This window comes from Ctenopharyngodon idella, chromosome 12 (assembly GCF_019924925.1).
Source record: "Ctenopharyngodon idella isolate HZGC_01 chromosome 12, HZGC01, whole genome shotgun sequence".
Lineage (NCBI taxonomy): Eukaryota > Metazoa > Chordata > Actinopteri > Cypriniformes > Xenocyprididae > Ctenopharyngodon > Ctenopharyngodon idella.
The window spans coordinates 30,682,914-30,710,200 of record NC_067231.1 but is presented as its reverse complement, the minus strand read 5'-3'; the positions used below and the strand labels follow the sequence as shown (position 1 = coordinate 30,710,200).

Here is a 27,287-nt window from a genome sequence, read left to right as displayed (position 1 = left end):
AAAACATTCAGCATGCTTCAAATGATTATTCATATATGTATGCACTGGTATGCCCAACTCAGAAACTCTGGCATCAAATTTCTCTTGAGATTCCCAGTATTAAATATGACTTGAGAGGGCATGTCCAATTTAATGTCCATTTTCAAACTAGGAATTTCCAACTAGGAATTTCTGACTAGGAATTTCTGACTAGGACACTCCAACTAGGAATCTCAGACTAGGAATTTTCAACTAGAAAACTCAGACTTGGAATTTCCAACTAGGAATTTCCAACTAGAAATTTCTGACCAGAACACTCCAACTAGGAAACTTAGACCATGAAACTTAGACTGGTAAAGAATACCAGTCACAGAAGCAATCATTCTCCCCACCGCCATGTTTAAAGTTTATGGTATGCCCCACTCAGAAACTCTGGCATCAAAATTATCTCTGAGTTTCCCAGTAGTAAATATGATTTGAGAGGGCATTCATGTCCAATTTCAGACTAGGAATTTCCGACTAGGAATTTCCAACTAGGAAACTCAGACTAGGAATTTCCAACTAGGAAACTCGGATTTGGAAACTCATATTTACAATAATTCTGATAGCATATGTAAGCAGCATCACTGTGTATAAAACATTCAACATGCTTCAAATGATTATTCATATATGTAAATATGCACTGCTTTAATGACAAGGTGATGTAGCTGCTGTGGTACAACTAATGAAGAATTCCATTCACAGCAGCAATCATTCTCCTCACCGCCATGTTTAAGGTTTATGGTATGCCCAACTCAGAAACTCTGGCATCAAATTTATCTCTTGAGATTCCCAGTATTAAATATGACTTGAGAGGGCATGTCCAATTTAATGTCCATTTTCCAACTAGGAATTTCTGACTATTAATTTCCGACTAGGAATTTCTGACTAGGACACTCCAACTAGGAATCTCAGACTAGGAATTTCCAACTAGGAATTTCCGACTAGAAATTTCCAACTAGGAATTTCCAACTAGAAATTTATGACCAGAACACTCCAACTAGGAAACTTAGACCATGAAACTCAGACTGGTACAGAATACCAGTCACAGAAGCAATCATTCTCCCCACCGCCATGTTTAAAGTTTATGGCATGCCCAACTCAGCCAACTATCTCTGATTTTTCCAGTAGTAAATACTGGGAGAGGGCGTTCATGTCCAATTTATGACTAGGAAACTTGTATTCACAATAATTCTGATAGCATGTGATGACAACATTAATTATTTAAATTGTGACAGTTTAATGAATTCATAATAATTATAAGCATGAAAACCAATCAAATCCACAGGCAGAAACGCTTTTGTTTGTTAACTGAGTGGACGGGCAGGTTGTTCTTGTGTACAGCTGCTCGACTCGACTCGACACACACATACACCCTTTCCAGAGATTGTGTAGAACATGCAATTATTGCATTAAAAAGCTTTGCTTCTGTCTAATGGCTTCGGCTACTGCTTCAATATCCTAAACATTATTTGTGCGTTTGTTAAATGATGTTACTAATTCCTCTAATTAACAGTAATGACTCCATCGCTCTCATTATTATGACTTGAGCTTCATATGAAATGGCGTTGATTTTAGAGATAATTACCCTCATCTGCACTGACGGCACCAAATTGCGCCGTTTCCTGTCATCTTTGAGTTTGCTAAATTGGAAAATTGACTTCCTTGTCCGGCTGCTGCAGTGCCGAGGCAAATCTTGTAATGAATGTCTCGATCCTGCTCCAGTACCGGCTCACAGTGAAGTGGGTTCGACATCAGAAATCAAGTCACATCAGCGCCAACATCACGCTCTAAACATGGCGTCTCCAGGGGAAAGTTCAGAGAAAGGCAGTGTACAAAATATGTAAGATAATAATTAATTAAGTAAACAAATACATTTAAAATAATAAATTGAGTAGAATAAATGTAATAAGCGCTCATGTTTAGTTTAGCTGAACTAATGTGCCACTTCGTTTGAGTGTCGAGTTCCTCCATTCCTGCAGGCGAAACTGAAACCAGGCCACAAATATCAGTTACAGACAATCAGACTTTTAATTCCTCGATAATTTGACAAACACCTCCTCACACAGATCAGATATTACTGTGCCATATTTAACTGATGTAAGTGTTTGTTGCCCTTTCATGAGTCTGTCCTCACACTCACTCCTGAATCCTCTCATGTGCCGCACCTTTAAAATACAGGAAACCATAATCTGTGTCAGTTTATTATATCCTGGTGTGAAGCACTTCAGGTCAAGATCTCACAGAAGCTTTCAGGACATCAGGAACAAACGTTTCACTTGCTTTGTATGATCAGAAAGAGTCTGCTATGATCTCATGCTTCTAAAGTAACATGTGAACCCTCGGAGCGTTTCTCACGACACACGAGCACGTCATCGACACGCACGACCCACATACACGCCTCGACCTCGAGACCAGAAGCCACTGAGATATTGTTAATTTTAGACTCAGATTGAACACTCGGCAATGGTACGCTTTATTGCTTCATTTGAAGACGATTCCAGGGCAAAAACAGTGGATGTGAAAGTGAGAAAAGCATTCCTGAATTATTACCCAGAATGCACCTCCAGTCGAAACACAAACGGGCTGCTAGTTGGTCGTTGTGTTTTGAGACGGATTTCACCTATAAGATTAAATGTAATGATCTTTTTATGCAATAAAGATGTTCTCATCTCAAAGCACATCCAACATCAGTCATCATGTGACCCACATTGACTGGATTCATCTGTGGGGTCAAAGTTGAAGGTGATGAAATGATTGACAGTATGATTTGGTCACGTGACGCGAGCTTTTAGCAGCATCCGGATCAATAACTACTCCACAATCAGACCTGAATGAAAACTGATGGGTTATTATTGTCATTTATGAACTCGACGGAGCGTCAGATGTTGCTGGTGATTCTGTGAAAGAGCCGTGTGAAGCTTGTGATTGGTCGAGCGCTTCTGTGTCGTTTTGTCTTATTGATCCAAATACTAATTTGTTTGACTAATGTGTTTCAGCCTGTTAACTCAGTGGTTGATTCTCGTCCCTGCAGCTGCACATTCTGATGTTTAGATGCCGGAACTGTGTTTAGACCTGCTGATGTTCATTTATTGATCATTATACCATTTAATATTCCCATAGGCACATTTTGATGACATCATGGGAAACGGGTCAGTGAGTGATGAACCTGCTACTGTTTCTTTTCTGTTCAAGTGATTTATAGTCATTCCCTGCGATCCTAAAAAGACAATACATGCTCCGAATCCTGGACTAATTTACACACCAACTGATGATTGTCAAAGCAATACATAAAAACAGTGACAAAATGATGATTGTCTAGAGCTGAATGACAAAAATGAGATGAACACACGCCTGTATGAGCAAGTAAATCACATGAGACTCTTTTAACAACAGCTACAAAATGACCCACAACTGTGGGTGCAGTGATCATGCAGTGATCATCATAGTGATCGTTGCAGTGATCATGTAGTGATTATGCAGTGATTGTGCAGTGATCATCACAGTGATTGTCACAGTGATCGTTGCAGTTACCATCACAGTGATTGTGCAGTGATGATGCAGTGAGTTTCACAGTGATTATGTAGTGATCGTCACAGTGATTGTCAGTGATTGTTGCAGTTATTGTCACAGTGGTTGTCCCAGTGATCGTTGCAGTTATCGTCATAGTGATGATGCAGTGAGTTTCACAGTGATCATGTAGTGATAGTGCAGTGCTCATCACAGTGATTGTGCAGTGATCATAGTTATCGTCACAGTGATCATCGCAGTGATCGTTGCAGTTATTGTCACAGTGATCATCACAGTGATTGTCAGTGATCGTTGCAGTTATCATCACAGCGATTGTGCAGTGATCATAGTTATCGTCACAGCGATTGTGCAGTGATGATGCAGTGAGTTTCACAGTGATCATGTAGTGACTGTGCAGTGATCATCACAGTGATTGTCGCAGTTATTGTTGCAGTTATTGTCCTGGTGATTGTCGCAGTGGTTGTCCCAGTGATCGTTGCAGTTATCGTCACAGTGATCATAGTGATTGTTGCAGTGATCATCACAGTGATTGTTCCAGTGATCGTCGCAGTTTTATCATCACAGTGATCATGCAGTGAGTTTCACAATGATTGTCACAGTGATCAAGTAGTGATTGTGCAGTGATCGTTCCAGTGATTGTGCAGTGATCATCACAATGATTGTCCCAGTGATCACTGCAGTTATCATCACAGCGATTGTGCAGTGATCATCACAGTGATCGTGCTGATTGTGCAGTGATCAAAATTGTTGCAGTGATCGCGAAGTGATTATCTCAATGAACATGCAGTGAAAATCAAAGTGATCTGTGCAGCGATGGGAACTGCATCCAAAACCACCGAGATGCGTTTGTTAGTGTCTAATGAAACATCAGAGTAAAGAAAAGACTAAACGGATGAAATTCTGCAGATCTAGAAATCCTCACAACAGCTCTTAAATTAGCAAGCCGCTTCAATGAGACCATTTTAAAATCATTTACATCTGTCTGCTCCTTATGTTGAGGGTCTCATCACTGAGGATCAGCCAGTGAACTCTGACCTCTGACCCCAGTGACCAGCCGAAAGTGACCGAGAGCAGGTGAGGGTCAGACACCTGGGGTCAGCACAGGGGTCACTCATAATGGAAGAACTCAGACATCAGACGGACAAATCCATACGAGTTTAATCCATAATGAATGAAGAATGACAGGACGGTAGAAATATCTGACCTGTTCATATGAACAGAAACAGATCCAGTTGGTTTACCTGGATGTGTTCAGTCTCAGGTGAAACGTCCCGCTCTGAGTCTCCTTCACCCTGACAGGTCACTGAGTGTCCATGAATTCACCCTTCTGTCAACATGTCCATCTGCCATCAGCTCTCACACACACACACACACACACTTCAGTTCTGAAAAACAGCATCAGCGGATCAAGTGTGTCTCAAGAAATGTAACATTTTGTTTCGTTACTCAGAAACTTCTTTGTCTTTCCCAAAAAAAACCTGGAAGATACATTTATTTGAGACAGAAATTTGTATTTTATTGCATTATAGCCATTAAAATAGCATGAAATATCAATTATTCTAAATTAAGTGACAAAATAGAGATTACAAAAATATTTATGAAGCTTTAACAGATCAAAATATCCTCACCACCTGAATATTCTCACAAACGAGGCCAGAAGGGGTTCATAGAAAAGAGTTTGATAGAAAAGTTAAACATTTCTGAGCAATGGGCAAAACTAAAATCTATAACTAAAACTATAACTTTATAACTTAAACATCAGATACAGCATATGCATATATATATATATATATATTACTGATTCTTGAGATAAGGGACAAAACATGTCCTACACACAAAAGTCCTCTTTATGTTAAAAATAAATAAATTCATCAAAATAAAAATACTTAAAAAGTTACAGGAAATCTAAAGGAAATCTAGATACTCAGGACATTCATTGCTTTTATTTTTTAAATAACTTTGTTAGTATTATTTAAAAACATGCTCTATTCTTGGAAAATACATGTAATTTAGCCTGTCCTCATCATGAGGTCACAATGTAAAATTGCCAAACAAAGTGTTTAAAATTGCAACAAATTCAAAAATATACATTTAAATTGAAAGGCAGAGATCTGTAATATATCAAATACAAAAAGTTAGTCAAATTATATTTTCCATAAAAAATGGCTATCAAAGTTGTCCTCACTTTGCATCAACTCAGTATGAATCAGTATGGTCATCTTTAACTCTGAGGAGCACTTACTATTTCCCGCTCATTGTGGATCTCACAGTAGGACACATGGAAGTTTTATATTTTTTTATATTTGAAACAAACAATGTTGAAGTCTCTGTGTTCAAAGATTTAACATGTCAACTCCGTCATCCTGGTGTAACAGTTTCTGTAAATAGTTGTGGGATAAATCATGGCATTTTGATGTGTTTATTAAGGCAGCTACAACTGAAGAAAGACAACAAAACTGCTCCACTGTACAACATGTGGTTGAGGTTTAAAAAAAATTCAATTTTGTCAACTCCGTCAGATGTCAACTCTATCAGGTTTTATGTCTGATGGTTGTCAAGTGCTCTCAAAAAGTCTATATACTGTAATGTGATTAAATTTATTTTTTTTTTTTTTGCATAGGGGGAATTCTTGTAATGTTGTTTCATGATTCTATTTACATATTTGGCCCCAGCTGGACCTTTGTCAACACTGTCAGTTTTTGTCAACACCGTCAGTATGTCAACTCCGTCATTATGTGTCAACACCGTTAGTATTTGTCAACTCCGCCAGTTTTTGTCAACACCGTCAGTATGTCAACTCCGTCATTATGTGTCAACACCGTAAGTTTTTGTCAACTCCGCCAGTTTTTGTCAACACCGTCAGTATGTCAACTCCGTCATTATGTGTCAACACCGTCAGTATTTGTCAACTCCGTCGTTATGTGTCAACTCCATCAGTATTTGTCAACTCCGTCATTATGTCAGCTCCGTCAGTATGTGTCAACTCCGTCAGTATGTCAACTCCGTCATTATGTGTCAACACCGTCAATATTTGTCAACTCCGTCGTTATGTGTCAACTCCGTCAGTATTTGTCAACTTCGTCATTATGTCAGCTCCGTCAGTATTTGTCAACACGACAGTATTTAACACCGTCAGGTGAAGGTTTTTGTTAATTTTGAAAGAAATGTCTTATTCTTTTTTCAATTCATTGTGTTAAAATATTAAAACATCAGCTGAACTACATGATATCATGTCTGATTTACCCAAGAACATTGGTTATATATGTTTAATATTAAAAAGGAGGAATTAAGGAATTTAGGAACTGGATTGTTCATAATAACCCTAACCTAAGAAAAAAATGTTAGAGATTTTTTTGTCCCTTATCTCAAGAATCAGTGATTTACAGTGTTCAGTGTAAATGAGTACATCCCCTTTGAAAAGTAACATTTTAAACAATATCTCAATGAACACAAAAACAACTTTCAAAATGTTGACAAAACTAAGTTTAATATAACATCTGTTTAACTTAAAACATGAAAGGTTAATAATATAACTTAGATTACACATTTTACTGATGCAAAAATGAGTACACCCCAGAACAAAAACTACTACATCTAGTACTTTGTATGGCCTCCATGATTTTTAATGACAGCACCAAGTCTTCTAGGCATGGAATGAACAAGTTGGCGACATTTTTCAACATCTATCTTTTTCCATTCTTCGAGAATGAGCTCTTTTAGAGACTGGATGCTGGATGGAGAGTGATGCTCAACTTGTCTCTTCAGAATTCTCCATAGGTGTTCGACTGGGTTCAGATCAGGAGCCACTGAATCACTTTCACCCTGTTCTTCTTCAGAAATGTGTTCTTCAGGATCATTGTCATGTTGGAAAAGTGCACGACAACCAAGGGCACGGAGTGATGGTAGCATCTTCTCTTTCAGTATAGAGCAGTACATCTGTGAATTCATGATGCCATCAATGACACCAGCAGCACTCATGCAGCCCCACATAAGGACACTGACACCACCATGTTTCACTGTAGGCACCATGCATTTTTCTTTGCGACGCCATACAGTTTTGAAGCCATCAGTTCCAAAAACATTTATCTTGGTCTCATCACTCCAGAGTATAGAGTCCCAGTAGTCTTCATCTTTGTCAGCATGGGCCCTGGCAAACTCTAGACGGGCTTTTTTGTGCCTGGGCTTTAGGAGAGGCTTCTTTCGTGGACGGCACCCATGCATGCCATTCCTCTGCAGTGTACGCCGTATTGTGTCACGGGAAATAGTCACCCCAGTTTGGCTTTCTACTTCTTCAGATAACTGCAGTGAACTTGCATGCCGATTTTCTTCAACCCTTCTCATCAGAAGACGCTCCTGTCGAGGTGTTAACTTCCGTGGACGACCTGGACGTCTCTGTGAGATCTTTTTTAAATTTTTGTACCACTTTTGCTACAGTATTCTGACTGATAAGTAAAGCTTTGCTGATCTTCACCTTTCTGGTGTAAAGAAATGATTTTCTTTCTCAGGTCTTGTGACATTTCTCTTCCATGTGGTGCCATTGCTGACAGCATGAAATGGGAAGGGGTTTTAACACCCTTTTATAGTCAGCTGTCTGCTGGACACCTGTGTAATGAAGAATTAGACTCACCTGTGCTTGAATTCTTGTTAAATTAGACATTTGTAGTCTAAAATTTAGCTTTGCTCCAGAGACTTTCAGTGGGGTGTACTCATTTTTGCATCACCCTAATTTGAGTAAAACTGAAAATTTTGTTCTCTAAGTTATATTATTAACCTTACTTTCATGTTGTAAGTTAAACAGATGTTATATTAAACTTAGTCTTGTCAACATTTTGGAAATTGTTTTTGTGTTCATTGAGATATTGTTTAAAATGTTACTTTTCAAAGGGGGTGTACTCATTTACGCTGAGCACTGTATATATATATCATTGACACACCAAAAGATCATTCATGAAATTTCCCTCATTTTTTTCCCCCTCAATTTTGTTCATCCACATGAAGACATTAGTCGTGCCAGCAGGGAAGACGATCAGCGGCTGGAGTTGCAGAAGCAGAGCAGATTTCAGAACAAGTTTCTACGGATCAGAGAAGAGCTTCAGATGCTCAGTGTGATGGAGCGGATGCTGCCGGCCGGGATCTTGGCATCTGTAATTTCTCCTCGGATGCGGAAGATCACACGTGTGCTGGAGGGGATTGTTGCCGTGGCGATCAGCGGTTTCCCCAGCCAGCCCTGAGCTCCTCGCTTGTACATGGAGACGGTCACCTGCACAGAAACAAACCTTCAAACAGGCAACCGTAGATTTAAGAGAATTTCACATAATGTCACACTGATCATTGACCCCTGAGGGTCGCTCAGGTCACGACCCTGATTTTGACCTCTGTGGACACGAGTGACCTTCACCTGGTTCAATCTGTCGCGTGTCGGCTGACCGCATACACTAAACAAACACACCGAATCGAAATGATTCTCTGTCGTTCATGTAAACTGTGAAGAAAATGAATGAATTCAACAGAAAACTGGATCTTCCTTCACGCGGAGCGTCACATAATGGAGCAAAAACACTTGAGCATCAAAGACGCGGACGGGTTTGAAAAGCAGATCTGTGGGATTACGCTCGCATGTGTCCCGTCGTCATGAACGCGCTCGTCTCCGGGTCCGTGTGTCGACACAATGGCCGTTTAATGAGATTCACACATTGACAGATAATAGACGCGTCGGATTCAAAGGAGTATTTCCAGCCTCACAGTCACTGCGCCGGATTAAAATCACTCTCTTTTCATGGCTTGATTTTCTTTCATTCTGGCTGCACACAATTTTTCAATTATGTTTTTTCTAGCCATCTATTCTTTCATCTGAGGGGGAAGTAAATTGGCGAGGGGTTCGTTAATGGAGGCAGAGATCAGCGTTCACATCCACCTTCACACGACACACGATTGTTAAAGCTCTTTTAACATGACTACATCAAAAACACACACAGAGAAAGAGAGACGGAGACAGAAAGCCGAGAGATCCACAAGTGTGTGTGTGTTTGAATCTGAAATACAGCGTGTCATTCTATCAGACTTGTATTTTTAACTGAAGGCTTCACAAATCCCGCTCTCATAATCAGACATAACAAACCTATAATATCCAACATCATGACCTGACAATGACCTCTGACCCCCGGAGAGACGTTCCTTCACTGTCAGCGACGTGTCGAGACTCAACAAGAGAATCAAGAGCGTCTTCATCAATCAAACTCAGTCTGATCCTTCATGCGATTCTGTGCCAGAATTCTGCAACACGAGCGTCTCTGATTTCACCTGAGCTGAAGAACACGCAAACGCTTCGATCATGGGTTTCATGAGGGGATTTCCAGCGTTACACCTGAACAGCAACAACCAGAATCTGAATGTGCCTCATATTTGATGAAGTTTGCATCACTGATTCTGTTATTTTCCTGTTTATTACTATTGAAACGTTACAGAAATAAAGCTGACTTGACTTCGATGGTTCCACGAAGAACCTTCAACATCCATGGAATCTTTCCATTGCATTAAAGGTTCTTTAGAATATTAAAATGTTCTTCACTTTCTTTTAAGAACTGTTCGCTGAAAGAATATTTGAGGAACCAGAAATGGTTCTTCTATGGCATTGCTGTGAAAACCAAGTTTTGTATCCGAGCATGAACCGAGCATGTATCAGACGCAGCGTCCAGAAACACGGACGCTCGTTCATGCAGTTGCGAGCGCTTCGACTCTACATCTGAATGAGTCTCTTCATGCCTGATTGAATTTGACCCTCACAAACATTCCTAATGGCATTAGACGAGCCGCACACACACGACTGCTGCCGTATAACTCCATTTAGCAGCCAAATCGGGTTTAAAGACCTTATTGATGCTCGGTATTATTAAGTGTGATTATCAAAACAACAGACAATGGGCCAAAGTGTCCACTAACCGGTTTATCTGCAAACACAACAGACGGAGAAGCTCCGATTTGCAGTCCAGAACGAGGAACTGCAGATAAAGACCATTTCAGATAAATATCGAAGCACAAGTTCTGATAAAAACCTGGCTAATCACATTTTACAACAAATGAAGGATTAAAGGATAATGACAGATTTTATTGGCAATTAGGAAGTAGATGTTCATTAAAGTGCCTCATTTCAAGCAGGAACGCATTTGCCAAACACTCCACTCGACTGCCATTGGTCAAACCCACCGGTAGTCCCGCCCCCTAACCAAGAGCTGGTAAAAAAAAGCATCTTTTTCTGGTTCTGACAAAACAACATTCAGTCGAGCAACACATCAATGGCAAATATTGAATTATAGAGCATTTGATGGTTTAACCCTCCAGTGTTGATCGATCATTGGATCGTACTCAATCGGAATGGTACGAAACTCAATGACTTTTATGTGACCACACAAAAAAAAAAATCATGAACTTGATTCGAAAAAGCTAAATGGCCATAAAAAAAAATAGTCACACTTGTGTTGTTTGCGGTCAAAAATGACCGCCATTGGAAATGACTGGGAAATAGGAGAAAATGCAGAAAATGTTTTTGTCTACAAATCAGCCACAATGTATGAACTGGTGGTACAAAACAGACACAAACACACACACAGACACACACAAACTAGTGTGGCTGTAACAATATGGCAAAACTGAGCCAGAAGACTCAAATAAGATTGAAATCAGGTTGATATAGCTCTGAAAAAGCATTCTTGTTCATTTTTGTTACATTTTTGTTGAATTTTGATGTTATGTGTTACAAAATGTCCTCTTCTGAGTTCAGGTTTGACTGTAGTAAAATTAATGCAAAAACTGACACTTCAAATCAACATTTCAAACAAAAAAGATCTAAACCTTTACAAAAAGTTGTCTTTGAGAATGTCTAAATATATATCCAAAGCCATAACTTAATAAAAAAATAAGTATTTACGTCTAAAAACCACTAGAGAATTTATAAGCCTTTTTATAGAGCTATACCGGCATCTAGTGGTTACACCACGACATTACAGATGGTTTTCTTTTTTCACTCCCACCAGATGGCGCTAATCTGCCTTCAAAAATTGGATTTATATATATAGGCATTGTCTCTATTTTAACATGAAATGCTGCTTTTAATTGAAAAGTAATAAAAAAAAGTATTAGACTTTTTTTTGTATTAAAAAAAAAATTGATCTTAATTATTGCATAAATATTAATTTGAACCATGAAATTCTCTCAAAATACAAAATAAAGAAGAAAAAATATTATTGAACTAAAATATATTACATTTATTTTACTGAAAAGTTACATTTCAGGTGTTTCGTCACTTTTGACCGTGAACAACACAAGTGTGACCCCCAAATGAACATCACCAGAGGGTTAACGGAATATCTTCCTCTTAAAAATGACCTTAAATTAAACTGACTCAAATGAGAGAAACAATAAGATCATAAACCTGTCAATATCGAATCGGGACTCAAATGTTTTACTATCATTATCGCTATGTGACAAAAAAAAAAAAAAAAAAAAAATTGTAGACTTGATTAAAAAAAACTAAATGGCCATAAAAAAAAGTCACACTAGTGTTGTTTGCAGTCAAAAATGACCGCCACTGGAAATGAATGGGAAATAGATGAAAATACAGAGAATTTTTTTGTGTGTACAATCTAGAAATCATCCACGATATATGAACTGGTGTGACTGTAACACAAAGAAAGTTTTTGCAAATGCATGAAATAAAATCAATAATTCAGCCACAATGCAGTAAAAAAAAAAATGGACGGAAAGGAAGAAGTTACACTCTAAAACATCAAGAGTACAAAACAGACACGCCCACTCAAATACACACACACACACACACAACACACTATCATACACACAAATGAACTGGTGTGGCTGTAACAATATGGCAAAATTGAGCCAGAAGACTCAAATAATCAGGTTGATTAAGCTCTGATAAAGCATTCCTGTTCATTTTTGTTAAACTTTTGTTAAATTTTGATGTAATGTGTAACAAAATGTCTTTCTCTGTGTTCAGATTTGACTGTAGTAAAATTAATGCAAAAACTGACACTTCAAATCAACATTTCAAACAAAACAAAATGTAAACTTTTTTTTTTTTTAAACCTAAAACTAAAAATCTAAACCTCTAAACAAAAAGTTGTCCTTGAGAATGTCTAAATATATATACAAATGCACAACTTAATAAAAATAAGTATTTATGTCTAAAAACAACAATTTATAAGCCTTTTTTAGAGCTATACAGGCATCTAGTGGTTACACCACGACATTACAGATGTTTTTCTTTTTTTACTCCCACCAGATGGCGCTAATCTGCCTTCAAAAAAATTGATTTTAAAGGCAATGTCTCTATTTTAACATGAAATACTGCTTTATTTGAAAAGTAATAATAATAATAATAATAATAATAATAAAAAAGTATTAGAATTTTTTTTTTTATTTTCAATGGGAAAAAAATTTATCTTAATTATTGCATAAATATTAATTCGTACCATGAAATTCTCTCAAAATACAAAATAAAGAAGAAAAAATATTATTGAACAAAAATATATTACATTTATTTTACTGAAAATAAAAAACAATTACATTTTAGGTGTGACCACGAACAACACAAGTGTGACCCCCAAATGAACAATACCAGAGGGTTAAAAATCTTAAAAATGGCCTTAAATTAAACAGACTCACAAGTGGTTAAAACTGGTGTCCTCAGATAAACATAAGAGATCATAAACCTGTCGATATCGAATCGGGACTCAAACGTTTCCCCACCACCATCATCATCCTCCACCTGCGGCCCATTAAAGCAGAACGCGCCTCCATCTACATAATGAAGTGAACTCGAGCTCAACTCCAGCAAAACACCTTTCAGTTCCTTCAGCGAATGCAAACCGATCAGACGAGGCTAATGAAACCAAATGAAAAGCCTAAATAGCAATTAACTGAACACACAGATCATCTGAGCGTCCGGTTCTGAACGACCGCCGCCATTACGATCAAGTGCAGCCGCTTCAATTTGCAAGTTAACCAACAAAACTTGCACAATTGGTCAGTTGGCGGATGATACAGCGTGTGTGACGAAAGAGTGAAAAGACATAATCATCCTCCTTCAGACAATATATTCAAAATATGCATAACATAACCTGACCTTGATTATACAAGAATGGATAGTGATTATCTTCACATTCACACCAGTGTGGAATCTGTTATGTAAATCTTCATCTTGATTTTATGAAGTGTGTCTGAAGGGCTGTTGAAGCAGGAACATTCACAGCTTTATTGGCTGAAGGGTTTGTGAGGAGCCGCATGTTTCACTCCGCTTCAAACGACTCGTTAGGCTGAAGAGATAATTATACAGCTGAGAACGGGCTCTGAAACACGACGATCAAAGTTTGAGTTTAAAACACGCCCGCTTCATATAAACCAGATTCATTTCATTTCACATTCGACAAAAACATTGACACTTTTTATGGCCAAAATAAATATTTTTTTTAAAACTAAAAATGTATTTTATTTCCAATCCTAAAAAACATTTCAGATAAATGCAAAACGTGTGCATTTTTAAAAAATATATATTGTTTGGACAATATCAATATATTTTAAAAAATTGCTACAAAATAAATGAAAAAAAAAAAAAAAAAAATAGGAAATATAAGTAACCAAACCTATCAAAAAAACATTTATGTAACATATTTTAACTTTCACGTTAACAATATATTTATTTTAAAATATATTTCAGAAAAATGCAGTAGTGGCCAAAGTGACGTCCGGACATCTGTTCAAATATTATTATAAATGTGTTAAAGATTTTGTAGTCATATTGTGCAGTTGTGCTTGGAGTCGATTGTTTTATTTGTGATAATAACGCAATGAAACATGAAATAATTTTTGTCCAGACAGTCATACAAATAAATTTTTACCACACCTGCAAAAACAAGAAATGAAATATTAATAACTGATTATGTTGTAGTCAATGCTCTTTTTTCCTGTCAGCTATGCATTTTTTGCATAGTAAAATAAAACCTGTAGTGTTAGTGTTTTGTTCTTCCCTCTTATATAAACATTTAAATATTTTTCTCATATTTTGAAGTTTTAGGGTCATTAAAAACAAACATCCCCTCCGGACGTCACTTTTAGACACGACTGTCTGAAAACATATATATTTTGCTGTATGGGTTAAATTTGTGAAGAAGAGTGTGTTTGAAGAAATGCGAAAAGCATTAAAATCAGACAGAAAAAGCTTTGAGTCACTCACATGTCGCATGTCAAAACGTTTGAAAAGCAAGTAAGTGGTTGAATAAAGCTGTGTGAGTGTTATTGGTTGAGGGTTGATGATTTGTTTTCCTCTGGTATCTGCAGTCACAGAGCTTCCATTAACTCCACAAACGCCAATTACACTCTCAGCTCCGTCTCCGGCCGAGCCGCTCATTAACCTGGCGCAGTTAATTGAATAAGGAGATAACTGCATGTAAATGCTGCGGCTAGAAGAGGCTTTCAGTCGCGCTCAGGACTCGAGATGAATTCAGCGCAGAGACAGCAGCGCAGGAACCATGTCAGTCGAGACACAAGAGGAGAAATAATCAACAGATGAGACTGGCTGGGGTCAAAGGTCACACAGGGTCAAGAACAGCATCACAGTGAATTACAAAAGCTTTTCTGACAGTTACTTGACTAAATCATTCCTGATATAATCTATAAAGCGTTTTTAAGTGAAGTTCCTCCTAGCGAACGTTCTCAGAACGTTCTCTCAACATTATAAAACAAATGTTCGTCCGGTAACATTAATAGAATGTTCATTCAAAGTTATCTGTTTCAGTTTAGTCTAACATTTTTTAAATGTTACAACTTGTTGCAGAGAACATTCAAAAGAAACATTCTCATAATGTTTGAAGAATGAGAAAATGGAATGTTGGTGTAACTATTACAAATGCTTTTAAAACATTTAAGAAACTGGACGTTTTGAATGTTAGAAAATACAGCTGCAAGCAGCAATTAAGGGGCCAAGCACAAAGAAGACACAATATGTGGCTGGAGCATCACACTGACTGCAACAACGAGCAATTAAAGGCATATTAAGATGATTTTAGGCAAAATGACTGAAAAATCATAAACACAGTCACTAGCAAAGATTTAATGGTTTATCACTTTCGACCAATAGGTGGCGCTGTGACTAAATTGATGTGCTGTGGTCAGAGTGAGGTGAAAATGACACGTGCAAAGTTGGGTGTCAATATGCCAAAGCATTGCAGAGATACCGCCTTAAAAGGCGCTTTGGCATCATGCCTCAAATTTGTTGCTGTGGTATACGAAAACAATTTCGTCTATCAACACGAAATCCATAACTTTTTGTTGGCACAGTCTGAAGATGATACGAATCGATTTTGGTGAAAATCAGAGAAACGGTCTAGGAGGAGTTCGAAAAAGTAGGTTTTGAAATAAAATCAAAATGGCGGACAGGAAGTTTGGCCAAATATGGCAAAATGTTCTCGGCATGACCCAAGGAATCTACCAAGACCTGTTCATTACTATAGGCTAATTTATTCAAAAGTTATTAGCATTTTTGTAAATTTCATTATAACTTTTGAACATAAGGTGGCGCTGCCCTGAAACTTTGAGTACTGCCAGGACGTTGTGCCAAAGACACATACTGAGTTTCGTAATGATACGCCAATGCGTTTGTAAAACAAAGCATTTTACTACAAAATTCAAAATGGCCGACGCCCAAAATGGCCGACACCCAAAATGGCCGATATGGGAAAACTGGATATCATTCAACTCTGCATGATGCCCCGAATCTAACGATCGAACTGGTCTTCGGACCAGTAGGTGGCCCTGTGCCGAAACCCAGCATGTAACCTCAGGTCATGCTTGTGATGACATGTACCAGTTTTGGTCTGAATACGATAAAGCGTTGAGGAGATACAGCCTTATGTCTATTTTCGCAAGCGCCACGCAGAATTTGTTCGAAAACGGTTTGACCAATTGACTTGAATTCTTCTTGTCATCATGGTCTGAAGATGATCTGGTTCAATTTTCGTGAAAATCGGAGCAACAGTTCGAAAAAGTAGGTTTTTCAAAGAATTTTGTTTCTAACCCTTACAGTTCAAAAGTTATTAGCATTAACAAGAGTGCAACTTTGGACAGGTGGTGGCGCTAGAGGCATTGATTTTTTTAGAGACTTCAAATTCGGTGTGGTTAATGTTGGGACTGACGTCTATCAGTGTGCCAAATTTTATAAGTTTGCCGTAAGCGCTTCTATGGGCTTCCAGAGCGGAAATGGAAGAATAATAAGAAAAAGAACGCCAACTATTACAATATAACTTATAGATTTTATAACTTAAATGTGGAACATTAGCAAATCGTTCTTAGAACATATTTTTGTTCGCTGGGCTGTTGAGATCAGATGAGAACAAAACTGGAACCGAACTGATCAGAATCTTAGATATTTCTGCTCTTGTTCGCCGGTAACTGACGGCGTCTGATGACACGACTCTCGTACGGTGAGGTCACGCGGGTCACGACCTCTGAGACTCCAGCGGTCAGCTGTCAGGGTGTTTAACAGCTCCGTCTTTTCAAGACTATTTGAAAATCATTTCCTCACTTATTAGTAATGTAACACCAGACGAGCAGCAGCCCTCCGGCGCTTTAAACCGAGTTCACAGCGAACCTGAGACCAAGAGCGATGAAGATGCTTTTGTTCAGCGGCGGCTTTTAATGCAGAAACACCATGAGAGGCCTGAAGACAATCTCACACATTTCTACATTAACCCTCACTAACACTCTAACTGCTTTACAATAAATTTAGGTCTGCTCTGTGTGGTTTCCAGATCTCTGTGGGATTTTCTTTTAATGCTGTTTTATGTTCCAGCAGGTGAAAACGGACTAAATATCTTCAGTCATTTTCATTTATCTCAGTTTAAGAATGTTTGGATATTTGTGCTGTAAAAACAAGACGGAAACACTGAGGAAGAACATCATGTTTTGTGTCTGATCGCTCAGTAAAGCTCGAGGTGTTTGTTCAGTGACAAACACATATAATCATGTGAGATGTTGGAGATCTGCTGCGGTTATTGTGGATTATTGTGGATCCGGTGGAGCAGAGCTGCTTCTCATCCGCTGACTCTTATCTGATGCTTTAAACTGATAAGAGAAACATGTCATATTAGCAGAGAGTCTCTGCTGAATCAGTACAAGCCTCACATAATTTACTGCAGCGCCACCTACTGCTGACACACGAGAACACAGTCTGAAAACATCTGAGAGAAGAAGAACCACCAAATCAGGAGCACAAACCATGGCTTCAAGTCCCCATGAAATCAAAACTGACAATTCTGTGTGTGTGTGAGAGAGAGTGTGTGTCACCTGTGGTGTGTGTCCCAGCAGACTCCACAGTGTGTCAGTAATCAGACTTCCTGCTCTGTTGAACTCCAGCAGGTCAGTTTCCTGTCGGTTGATGGCCAGATGTTGGCAGCTCTGGAAATCACCGCTGAGCTCCTGACCGCTGGACAGCTGCAGCAGATCCCACGTGCCCATCAGCTCCAGCCGCTCACGCAGCGCACGCATCTGTCCGTACGACAGGTGACCTGCACCATCACAACCATAACAACAAAATAATAATGACATAAACAAGGCATATAGTTCAGAAAAACAATGGCATTTCCTTTCTTCTCTATCTTGCTTCCTAATCTAGTTGTCTAATAAACCCTGCAGTGTATAATACAATTATTCTTTGGGCTTGCCTGACCTGAGATCCAGGACGGGGTGAAGGCGTCCGACAGCCATGACGTGTATCCCTCCCGGAGCGAGCGCAGGAACGTCTGGACGTCAGCGCCGGACACCAGCTGCTCCGTCTGCAGCAGCTCGTCACTGAGCACACAGTCCGGAGAGAGCAGGAGGATTCTGGGAATGAAGAGAGACGGACGGACGTTCAGCCCGCTGCGCTTCATGTGACTGCAGAGGTTGCTGGTTTTCACCTGCACACACACAAACATCCGCACTGAAGCTCTGAAGAACCTCTCATGAACTCTGAGAGGAAACGAATGCTGAATCTGACCGTAATGGCCTGAAGCGCGTCGGGCAGCTGCTCGACGGAGACGCTGCTGAAGGTCTGCTGCTGCGCTTTGACATGAGTCTCAATCTGGGCCGAAACAGAACCGCTCCACGTCTTCAGATCGATACAAAACACGCCGTGACCTGGAGCGACACACACTGATCTGTGATGGTGTCTTACAGGTGTTTCTGACAGTACTGAAGCTCCTCTGACGCACCTGTGAGCAGCAGCAGGTTGATCTCGTCTCTGTCGGTCTGAAACTGGTTTGGTACACGCAGGTTATAAAACATGTCCTGCTGTCTCAGACCGCTGACCGTCCTGTGTGAAGATATCAGCATAATAACACACAATAATAACACACCGGACTGACCAGGAGACTCTCTCTGCACTCATCTAAAGTTAACCTGTCAAAACATGGAGGCTAATGTAACATTCTTAGAAAGCATTGCCTAACATACTGCAGGGAAAAGGGCGGAGCCTGACAGCTGTGATTGACATGACACTTTAAACGCCTCCATTTGAAGTACAGAGAGAAAGAAAACAATCCAGTTACTCTAGCAAACCATGCTGATAAAGACTTACATATACATACACACATATACATATATGCAATAATTAATTTTATGAAAAAGTCTCTTCTACTCACCAAGGCTGCATTTATTTAATCAAAAATACAGTAAAACAGTGAAATATTATTACAATTTAAAATATCTGTTTTCTATGTGAATATATAGTAAAGTGTAATTTATTCCTCTGAATTTTCAGCATCATTACTCCAGTCTTCAGTGTCACATGATCCTTCAGAAATCATTCTGATATGATGATTTGTAATAATATTTCACAATATTACTGTTTTTACTGTATTTTATGGGCCATTCTACTGAATTGGTTCAAAGTCAGATTTGGAAACGTCTTGAAAAAAATGTCTTTTTCCACAAATTTGTATGTATGCAAATTTGTATGTACACATTTCTAGTAATTGTACAGTTAATTCTCATATTGTATTTTCAAATATTTTTGGAATATTTTTCCTCTCCCCAAGTTTGTCTCTACCGAAACACAATAATAAATAATTTAATAAGAAGGCTTACATTGACCTATTAAGATTTTGTTTACATCTACCTTGGAAATATATATATATTTGTTTGCTATTTAAAAAAAAAAAAAAAAGTTCACAGGTAAATCAATAACAATTACAATTTCAACTATATTTCAAGTGTAATTTATGAGATTTGATGTATTTTGAATCCAATCTTTTTTTATGTAAAAGGCATAAAGTTTATTATATTGATATCAAAGTGAAGGATTCATTAGTTTGAACTAATAATAACATCTTAGTTGATAATTCAATACTTTATTTTTGACTAAACATCCCATGTTTCGGTGGTGACTGCACATTTTCGGTAGTGACAGTAATGTGTTGGTAGTGACCACATCACATTACACAATTTTAACTCACATACTAAAACATATTAAAATACTAATGATTTGCATAACTGTACTAAAATTTTGTTTATTTCCCCCCAAATAAATGATTATGTGTTCCCTTTTGTCACTACCAAAACAATGATGTCACTACCAAAACATGTGGTGAATTTTCGGTAGTGACAATTTTAGATACTTTTGAGCCTAGCTCAAAGATGCTAATCAGCACATGGTTAGCTAGCACAGTTCTGAACAGTTGTACACACACAAACACTACATTTTATGGAATAACACCCAAAAATGTTTGCTTAATTGCAGAAAAAGTTGTTTGGTAGTGACGTTTTTTTTTACATAAAATTTCATGATTTAAAAATAAAATATAAAATAAATATATATTTTTTAACTTCACTTTTTAACAAAAAAATAGAATGATCTTAGTAAACTTCTAAAATTTGAATAAAATTTTTGGTTGTGGGACAACAGGCTCAAAAGTATCTAATATTGTCACTACCGAAACAGTCACGACCGAAACATGTGGTGAAGTTTTGGTTGTGACATTATTGTTTTTTGGGTGCTATTTGATCAAATTTAGTGTTTGTGTGTGTACAACTGTTCAGAACTGTGCTAGCTAACCATGTGCTGATTAGCATCTTTGAGCTAGGCTCAAAAATATCTAAAATTGTCACTACCGAAACAGTCAATGCCAAAACATGTCATCATTGTTTTGGTAGTGACAAAAGGGAACACATAATCATTTATTTGGGGGTAAAAAACAAAATTTTAGTAGAGTTATGCAAATCATTAGTATTTTAGTATGTGAGTTAAAATTGTGTAATGTGATGTGGTCACTACCAACACATTACTGTCACTACCGAAAATGTGCAGTCACGACCGAAACATGGGATGTTTTGTCAAAAATAAAGTATTGAATTATCAGTGTTTGGTTCAATGTATGTTCAAACTAATGAATCCTTCACTTTGAAATCAGTTTGATAAACTTTATGCCTTTTAGATAAAGAAAGATTGGATTCAAAATACAACAAATCTCATAAATCACACTTGAAATACTGTAAAAATTGTAATTGTTATTGATTTACCTGTGAAAACTTTTTTTAAAAAATAGCAAAAAAATATATTTCCAAAGTAGATGTAAACAAAATCTTAATAGGTCAATGTAACCCTTCTTATTAAATTATTAATCATTGTTTCGGTAGTGACAAATTTGGGGAGAAGAAAAATATTCCAAAACTTTCTGAAAATACAATATGAGAATTAACTGCACAATTACTAGAAATGTGTACCTTGGATATTATATTACATACAAAATTTGTGGAAAAAGACATTTATTATTAGTTTATATATCCTCACCGTACATGCTGTAGAAACTCATATGAAGCGGTTTGAGTCCGCTTCTGTCCGGTTGGCTGAGAAACGCTGATATTACCAGGTCTCTTGGGCCCTGAGGGAACTAAGAACTGAACCATCTGGAACATTCTTCTGTCTAATATCTGAAAGTGACAATATATTAATCAGAAAATACTAATCATACACTCCAAGACACTTAAATGAGCTGAAATAAACACGTCATGAGACAAACATCTGGAGAAACACGACAGCTGACCTTCAGCACAGATCAGCCTGAAGCAACAGTCATGATGGTCAGCCAGGAGTTTACTGGGACTAGTGTTAGTGGGTTAGTTAGTTAGTTAGTTAGGGTTAGTAACATGCAGAGCTGCTGTCTTACTGACCGTGTGCTGGTGATTGTCACTGATTCTGATGAAGAACTCAATATGAAGAACATGTGATCAGCGCTGAAACTCAATCCAGGAGCAGTTTCACAATCAGTCCCACTGCTTCAGTCTGTCTGTCTGTAAACAAGAAGCACGTGGAGCGCCTGATGACGTCACGCCGTCAGACAGCTAACATTAGGATTTTTCCTTTTTTAACTATAATGGCAATAATAATAGTGTCTCAAATCTTCCTCTGCAGCTCAAACACAAACAGCTTTTCATAATGTGATGTTACCCAATTTTCGTCCATCACATAAAATGAATGTTTCTCCAGACTTTTGTTCGCTCCGCCGCTGCACAGGCATAAAAAGGAGGATATTAGTTTGGAGATGAAGAATGTTTAATTTCGGCGTAAATACACACAAAGCGCTCCGGGCAGGCGATAAGAATCAGGAGCGACACAAACGGGCTCAAACAGACTCGCACCGACAGCTGATGCTCAAATCGGAGCGAATGAACTCAATAAAGAGCAATAAAGCGTTTCAGTGACCTGCACTTCAGCGGCAGATCTCGCGATAACAGCCGCCACCGCAATAAAGCCGCAACAAAGGGCTGAAAGAAATACAGATGAAAGTGAAGCCAAAGCAATATCAGCAGAATTCCCACACAAAGCCTCCCTACAGGATTTAATATTGCTGCAATCAGTGAACAGAGTCAATTATTATGATTCCTTTATGTTCCGCTATCAGAGAGAAACTTCACTGGAGAGACGGAGAATATGATGATTCTGACGATAAACGAGAAACACGAACTTTACACACAATAAACAGCGAATCATGTCAGAACAACACCGTCAAATGATTTAGATATTCCCTCTTTCTAATTATTACCTGCATTGTCCTGAATTATCACTAATTAAGGGCAATTTTAGAACAATTTTAATGATGTCTGTATTGTTCTTCTTCAGATGAGGACAATATTCTGCCATAGTTCAATAAAGAAAAAAACGATAAAATAATACTTTACACACTCCATAATGTTTATTGTTGCATAAATAATATACACTACTGTTCATAAGTTTAAGATCCATTTTTTCAGGTTAGAATACTTTAATTCATCAAGGATTCAATTGATAAAAAATGACATTAAAGACATTTATAATATCTATTTCAAATAAATGCTGTTCTTTTGAACTTTATATTCATCAAAGAATCCTGAAAATTAAAATGTATCATGGTTTGCAAAAAAATGATAATAATCATAAATGTTTCTTGAGCATCAAATCATCATCTAAGAATGATTTCTGAAGGATCATGTGACTCTGAAGACTGGAGTAATGATGCTGAAAATTCAGAGGAATAAATTACACTTTACTATATATTCACATAGAAAACAGATATTTTAATATATTTCTCTATTTTTGCAGTATTTTTGATCAAATAAACACAGCCTTGGTGAGCAGAAGAGACTAAAAATTTTATCGACCCCAAACCAAACACATTATTCAATAATAAACAGTCATTTGCTATTTTGTCGTCATATGATCTCATCTGTAATTATTTTTGTATTTTTAAATAAATTCTGTATAAAAATGCCAGAAATTCCAGCAGTTTGATCATGGTTGCTGTCATTTCATCTTTGGATGAACTATCCCTTTAAAGTCACCATGAAATCTTATTTTTATCGCAACTGCTACAGCAAATGCTGACCAGTTTTTGAAAGTTGAGCTACAAGCTCATTGGCTACTATTACTGCAGGAACCAATCAGCTGTGCCCTACAGAGAATGATGTGATTGCAAGCAAATTGAGTTAAGGACCTATATCAGCCTGCGCCATCTAGAGTTTCATGAGAGAATTTTGTATTGTTTTAAATTCATGTTCCTGGTAATCTTGAATCAGAATATCTTCTCCTCCCTCTTGCAGCATCTCTTCTCTTCTCTGATGACGAGGGCGGGGCAACCTGTCACTCACATGAGATCCACCAATAGCAAACCACAACCATCCAATCAATTCCCCACAGACAAAAAATCAAGCCCCGCCCTACATTTGTTCTTGTTTGCGAAGCGTTTCACTTGGATATAGGGGACGAAAAGACCAGCGCAACTTCCTTTTCATGATGACTTTAACGCTTCACCAGTGTTCACTTCTCTGGGTCAAAGGGCAAAGGTCATGAGTCAAATGAACTTGGAGAATCTAGAAACATTTTGTGTTTCTTTTGTGAGTGTGTGTTTGTACAGCAAAACCATGAATGAGTCTCAGGTGTGTTTCAGAGAGAGAGACGCACAGACCGGACACAGACAAAGCCGCAATTGTGCTCGTCACCAAACAATGACATATTTCTGTTTCCCTCTAAATTCCTCCACATCATTTGTCTGTCATGTGTCCGAGTCGCTCCCTCCATTACTCTGACAGCGCTCTTATTAGACGAAAGCCGAGCCAGAGCTCCATGAATTTAGCCACTGTTCCGAGACGTCTCTCAGTAATTAATTTGATAAATGTATTAATTATGAATCGGGTCCGCAGCGCAATCAGATGGTCATGCGTCCAGCTCGGCCGGCGTTCTGATAAGTCGCTCTTTGTTGCGGCCGCTCGGGTTTCATCGGCTCTTATCGCTCCTGCTCCGATCAGCCGCTCGTTTCCTGTGTTGTAATTAAACGGAGGGTTTCTGATCGCGAGCGTCTCGTTTAGCGTTTAAGAGCCTGATCTACAGGAACCTGCAACATCTGTTGATCGACAGTAGCCTGTCTGAAGCTCTGAACACTTCGTCACTTTTTCAAGTCAAGTCAGATTTATTTATATCTCGACTAAATAGAAAATCAGACAGCTACTGTTTCACCTGAGTGTGATTTTGTGGTTTTATTTTTTATATATTTTTTTATATTCTACACTCTAAAAAATACTGGGTTAAAAACAACCCAAGTTGGGTTAAAAATGGACAAACCCAGCAGTTGGGTTAAATGTTTTCTGTTGGGTAGTTTTATTTGTTTACCTACTATATGGCTGGCATAAAATGAACTCAAAATAGGTTGGAAATTAAAAATCAGGCACATAATTACTAGAGGCATACATTGAGAACATTTATTGATAAGCAATTTAATAAATTTAATTATTTAATTATTATTTATTAAACTTATTACACAGTAAAAAACGTTGTTTTTTTTTAACCCAACCGTTGGGTTATTTTTTCCCAAAATGTTGGGTCATTTTTAAAATCGTTGGGTAATTTCTAGTAATAACCCGGATGTTGGGTAAAATACGGTTCCCGCAGCGACGGTTCAAATTTTAACGGTCCAGTCAACAGGAAGAAGCTGCTGCAGCCTGATTATGAAACGTAAGTCATATCGTTTTTTATGTATACAACTCTTATAACATTAAGTATTGTTATACTGAAACGTTGAATATATTCTAAAACTGAATTTTATTTTATTTTATTTATTTTTTTTTTTAAAGTTTCCTTTAGTCAGTTTTAATGCTTACAGGAAAGTGAGATCGGTTGGAAATAAATCCTAGCTATCCCAATTAGCTCGCTAGCAGTAATAAAGTAATTCATTAAAACATCATACTAATGAAACCGTTTAGAGATGTACTGCCTTACTACGGTGATAGGCCTAGTCTGAAATCACTAACTATCATTACGCCCGTTTTAATAAATGTTAATTTCCAACCTATTTTGGGTTCATTTTAAGCGAAAAATATAGTCATTTTTAAACAATAGTTGAGTTAAATAGAACTACCCAGCAGGTTGGGCAAACATTTAACCCAATAGCTGGGTTTGTCCGTTTTCAACCCAGCCTTTTTTAGAGTATATTACTATTGTAATATCTATTTTTATTTATAAATTATCGCATAGCTCCCTATATAAAGTTGGATAGATATTATATATATATATATATATATCTTTAGCTGTGCAATAATTTTCAGTTTTCAGTAATACCTGGCAAGGTTCTCTCAAAGTTATGAACAAACATTCTTCCAGTAAGAACGTTTGTTCAAAGTCATCTGGTCTTTAAAAATATTCTCAAAACTTTAGAACAAAAATATTATTTATACATCATTGATGGAACTTTTTTCTACAACTTTTAAGTTAAACATTTTTTAAATGTTACCGCTTGTTTCAGAACGTTCAGAGAACATTCCGAAATAACGTTTTCATAACTTTTACATGACAACGATGTACTAAAAATGAAAAAAAAAAATTCCTTTGCATTTTTCACGTACAGAGGACACCATTGTCAAAATGATCACGTCTCCGCAAAAACGACTACAACCGCTGTATTCTGCTGCCAGGCCAGTAGTTGGCGACATCACTTTGTAAAGAAACACTACGTAAACACGTAATACGCCACCATTGGCGTTTTCACAAGTTTGCATTTTTGTAATTTACATGGAGACAATAACGGTATCGTTTTCAAAACGTGCACTTTAAAACCCATTTTCAAAAGTTTGTGTTTTCATGCCCCCAAAATGCCGATGTTGTGTAAATGAACGGCCCAAACGCATAAAAAGTTTTACGTTTTTTAATTGAAAACAAAATTGGAACATTAGCAAAACGTTCTTAGAACATATTTTGTTGGTTGGGAATACAGAGACGAACGCTATGAGCTAAACTAGCAACAGAAGCAGAACTTCTCTTGCCCGTGATGATGATGATGATGATGATGAGGGTCAGAGGAAACATTTACTGATTACTTTCACCTTCAAACCGCTGCTGCTGCTGCTGCTCAGCGGAAACTCGAGCTTTTGTGCGTCTCAATCATTCAATGCAAATGAAAATATTCAGCCGCTTCTGATGAAATCCAGAAGATTCACATGATCCCAAAACAAACCTTCACATATGATGGTGTGTGACCCTTACAGACGCTCTGTGTGGTGATGATGTCTGCCTCACCTGTGAACAGGTGGAATCCGCACCGGACCGGAGTGACGACAGCTCAGATCCGGACTGAAGCTCCAGCAGATCATCAATCCACAGCTCATCATTAGCAGACGAGCACACCGAGACTCTTTCATGTCAGAGCTCTAGATCTCAAACTACACACAGACCGCTTCACATCATCATCATCATCATCATCAGGTGGGTTCAAATCTTTGTTTTCTCCTGTTTTTGGTGAGAAATCATGAAGTCATGATCAAGGCCTCCACCTGCTGGACTGATGGATTATAGTCATAAACACTCTTCAACTTGCTTTGAATGCATTGAAATTTAGGCTAAATAAAACTAATTCAATTATTTATTAGATTGTTTTCTAATGAACAGGTAATGAATCTGACCAAACATAATAGATGACATTTTTAAAAAAAAGAACAAAACCTCAATCATTTCAACATCAAAAAGTCACAATTGTGAAAAATCAACCAAGAATTACCTTTAGTAGGAGAAACCAAGCACTCATTAAGGAGTGAAAACGCTGCAGATCATCAAGAGCTAACAATACATAAAAAAACAAAAAGATCCGCAGTACAGGCCAAACTGAACCAATGATTCACTCAGCATGATCTCCATGTTTCCACATCAAAGACTGTGGAAAAAAAAGTACAAATTA

At 37.7% G+C, this 27,287-nt stretch overlaps 1 protein-coding gene across 4 annotated transcripts; it reads right to left on the bottom strand.

Annotated features, from left to right (window-relative positions):
- Positions 1 to 5,039: 5,039 nt before the first annotated feature.
- si:zfos-911d5.4 (uncharacterized) lies at positions 5,040 to 26,738 on the bottom strand. Of its 4 annotated transcripts, none has more exons than XM_051913678.1 (8): positions 26,633 to 26,737; positions 21,763 to 21,882; positions 21,383 to 21,522; positions 18,807 to 18,907; positions 18,593 to 18,732; positions 18,284 to 18,512; positions 17,902 to 18,122; positions 5,040 to 8,809 (listed from the first exon to the last, which is right to left on the bottom strand). In XM_051913678.1, exons 3-8 carry the CDS (start codon positions 21,505 to 21,507, stop codon positions 8,642 to 8,644), a joined length of 984 nt encoding a protein of 327 aa, XP_051769638.1. In that variant the 5' UTR covers positions 21,508 to 21,522; positions 21,763 to 21,882; positions 26,633 to 26,737; the 3' UTR covers positions 5,040 to 8,641. The 4 variants fall into 4 exon arrangements, with proteins under 4 accessions (XP_051769638.1, XP_051769636.1, XP_051769637.1 ...); XM_051913679.1 differs by lacking the exon at positions 5,040 to 8,809 and adding an exon at positions 10,118 to 13,910 and having other exon boundaries at positions 26,633 to 26,738; XM_051913676.1 differs by lacking the exon at positions 26,633 to 26,737 and having other exon boundaries at positions 5,040 to 8,825; positions 21,763 to 22,271.
- Positions 26,739 to 27,287: the final 549 nt, after the last annotated feature.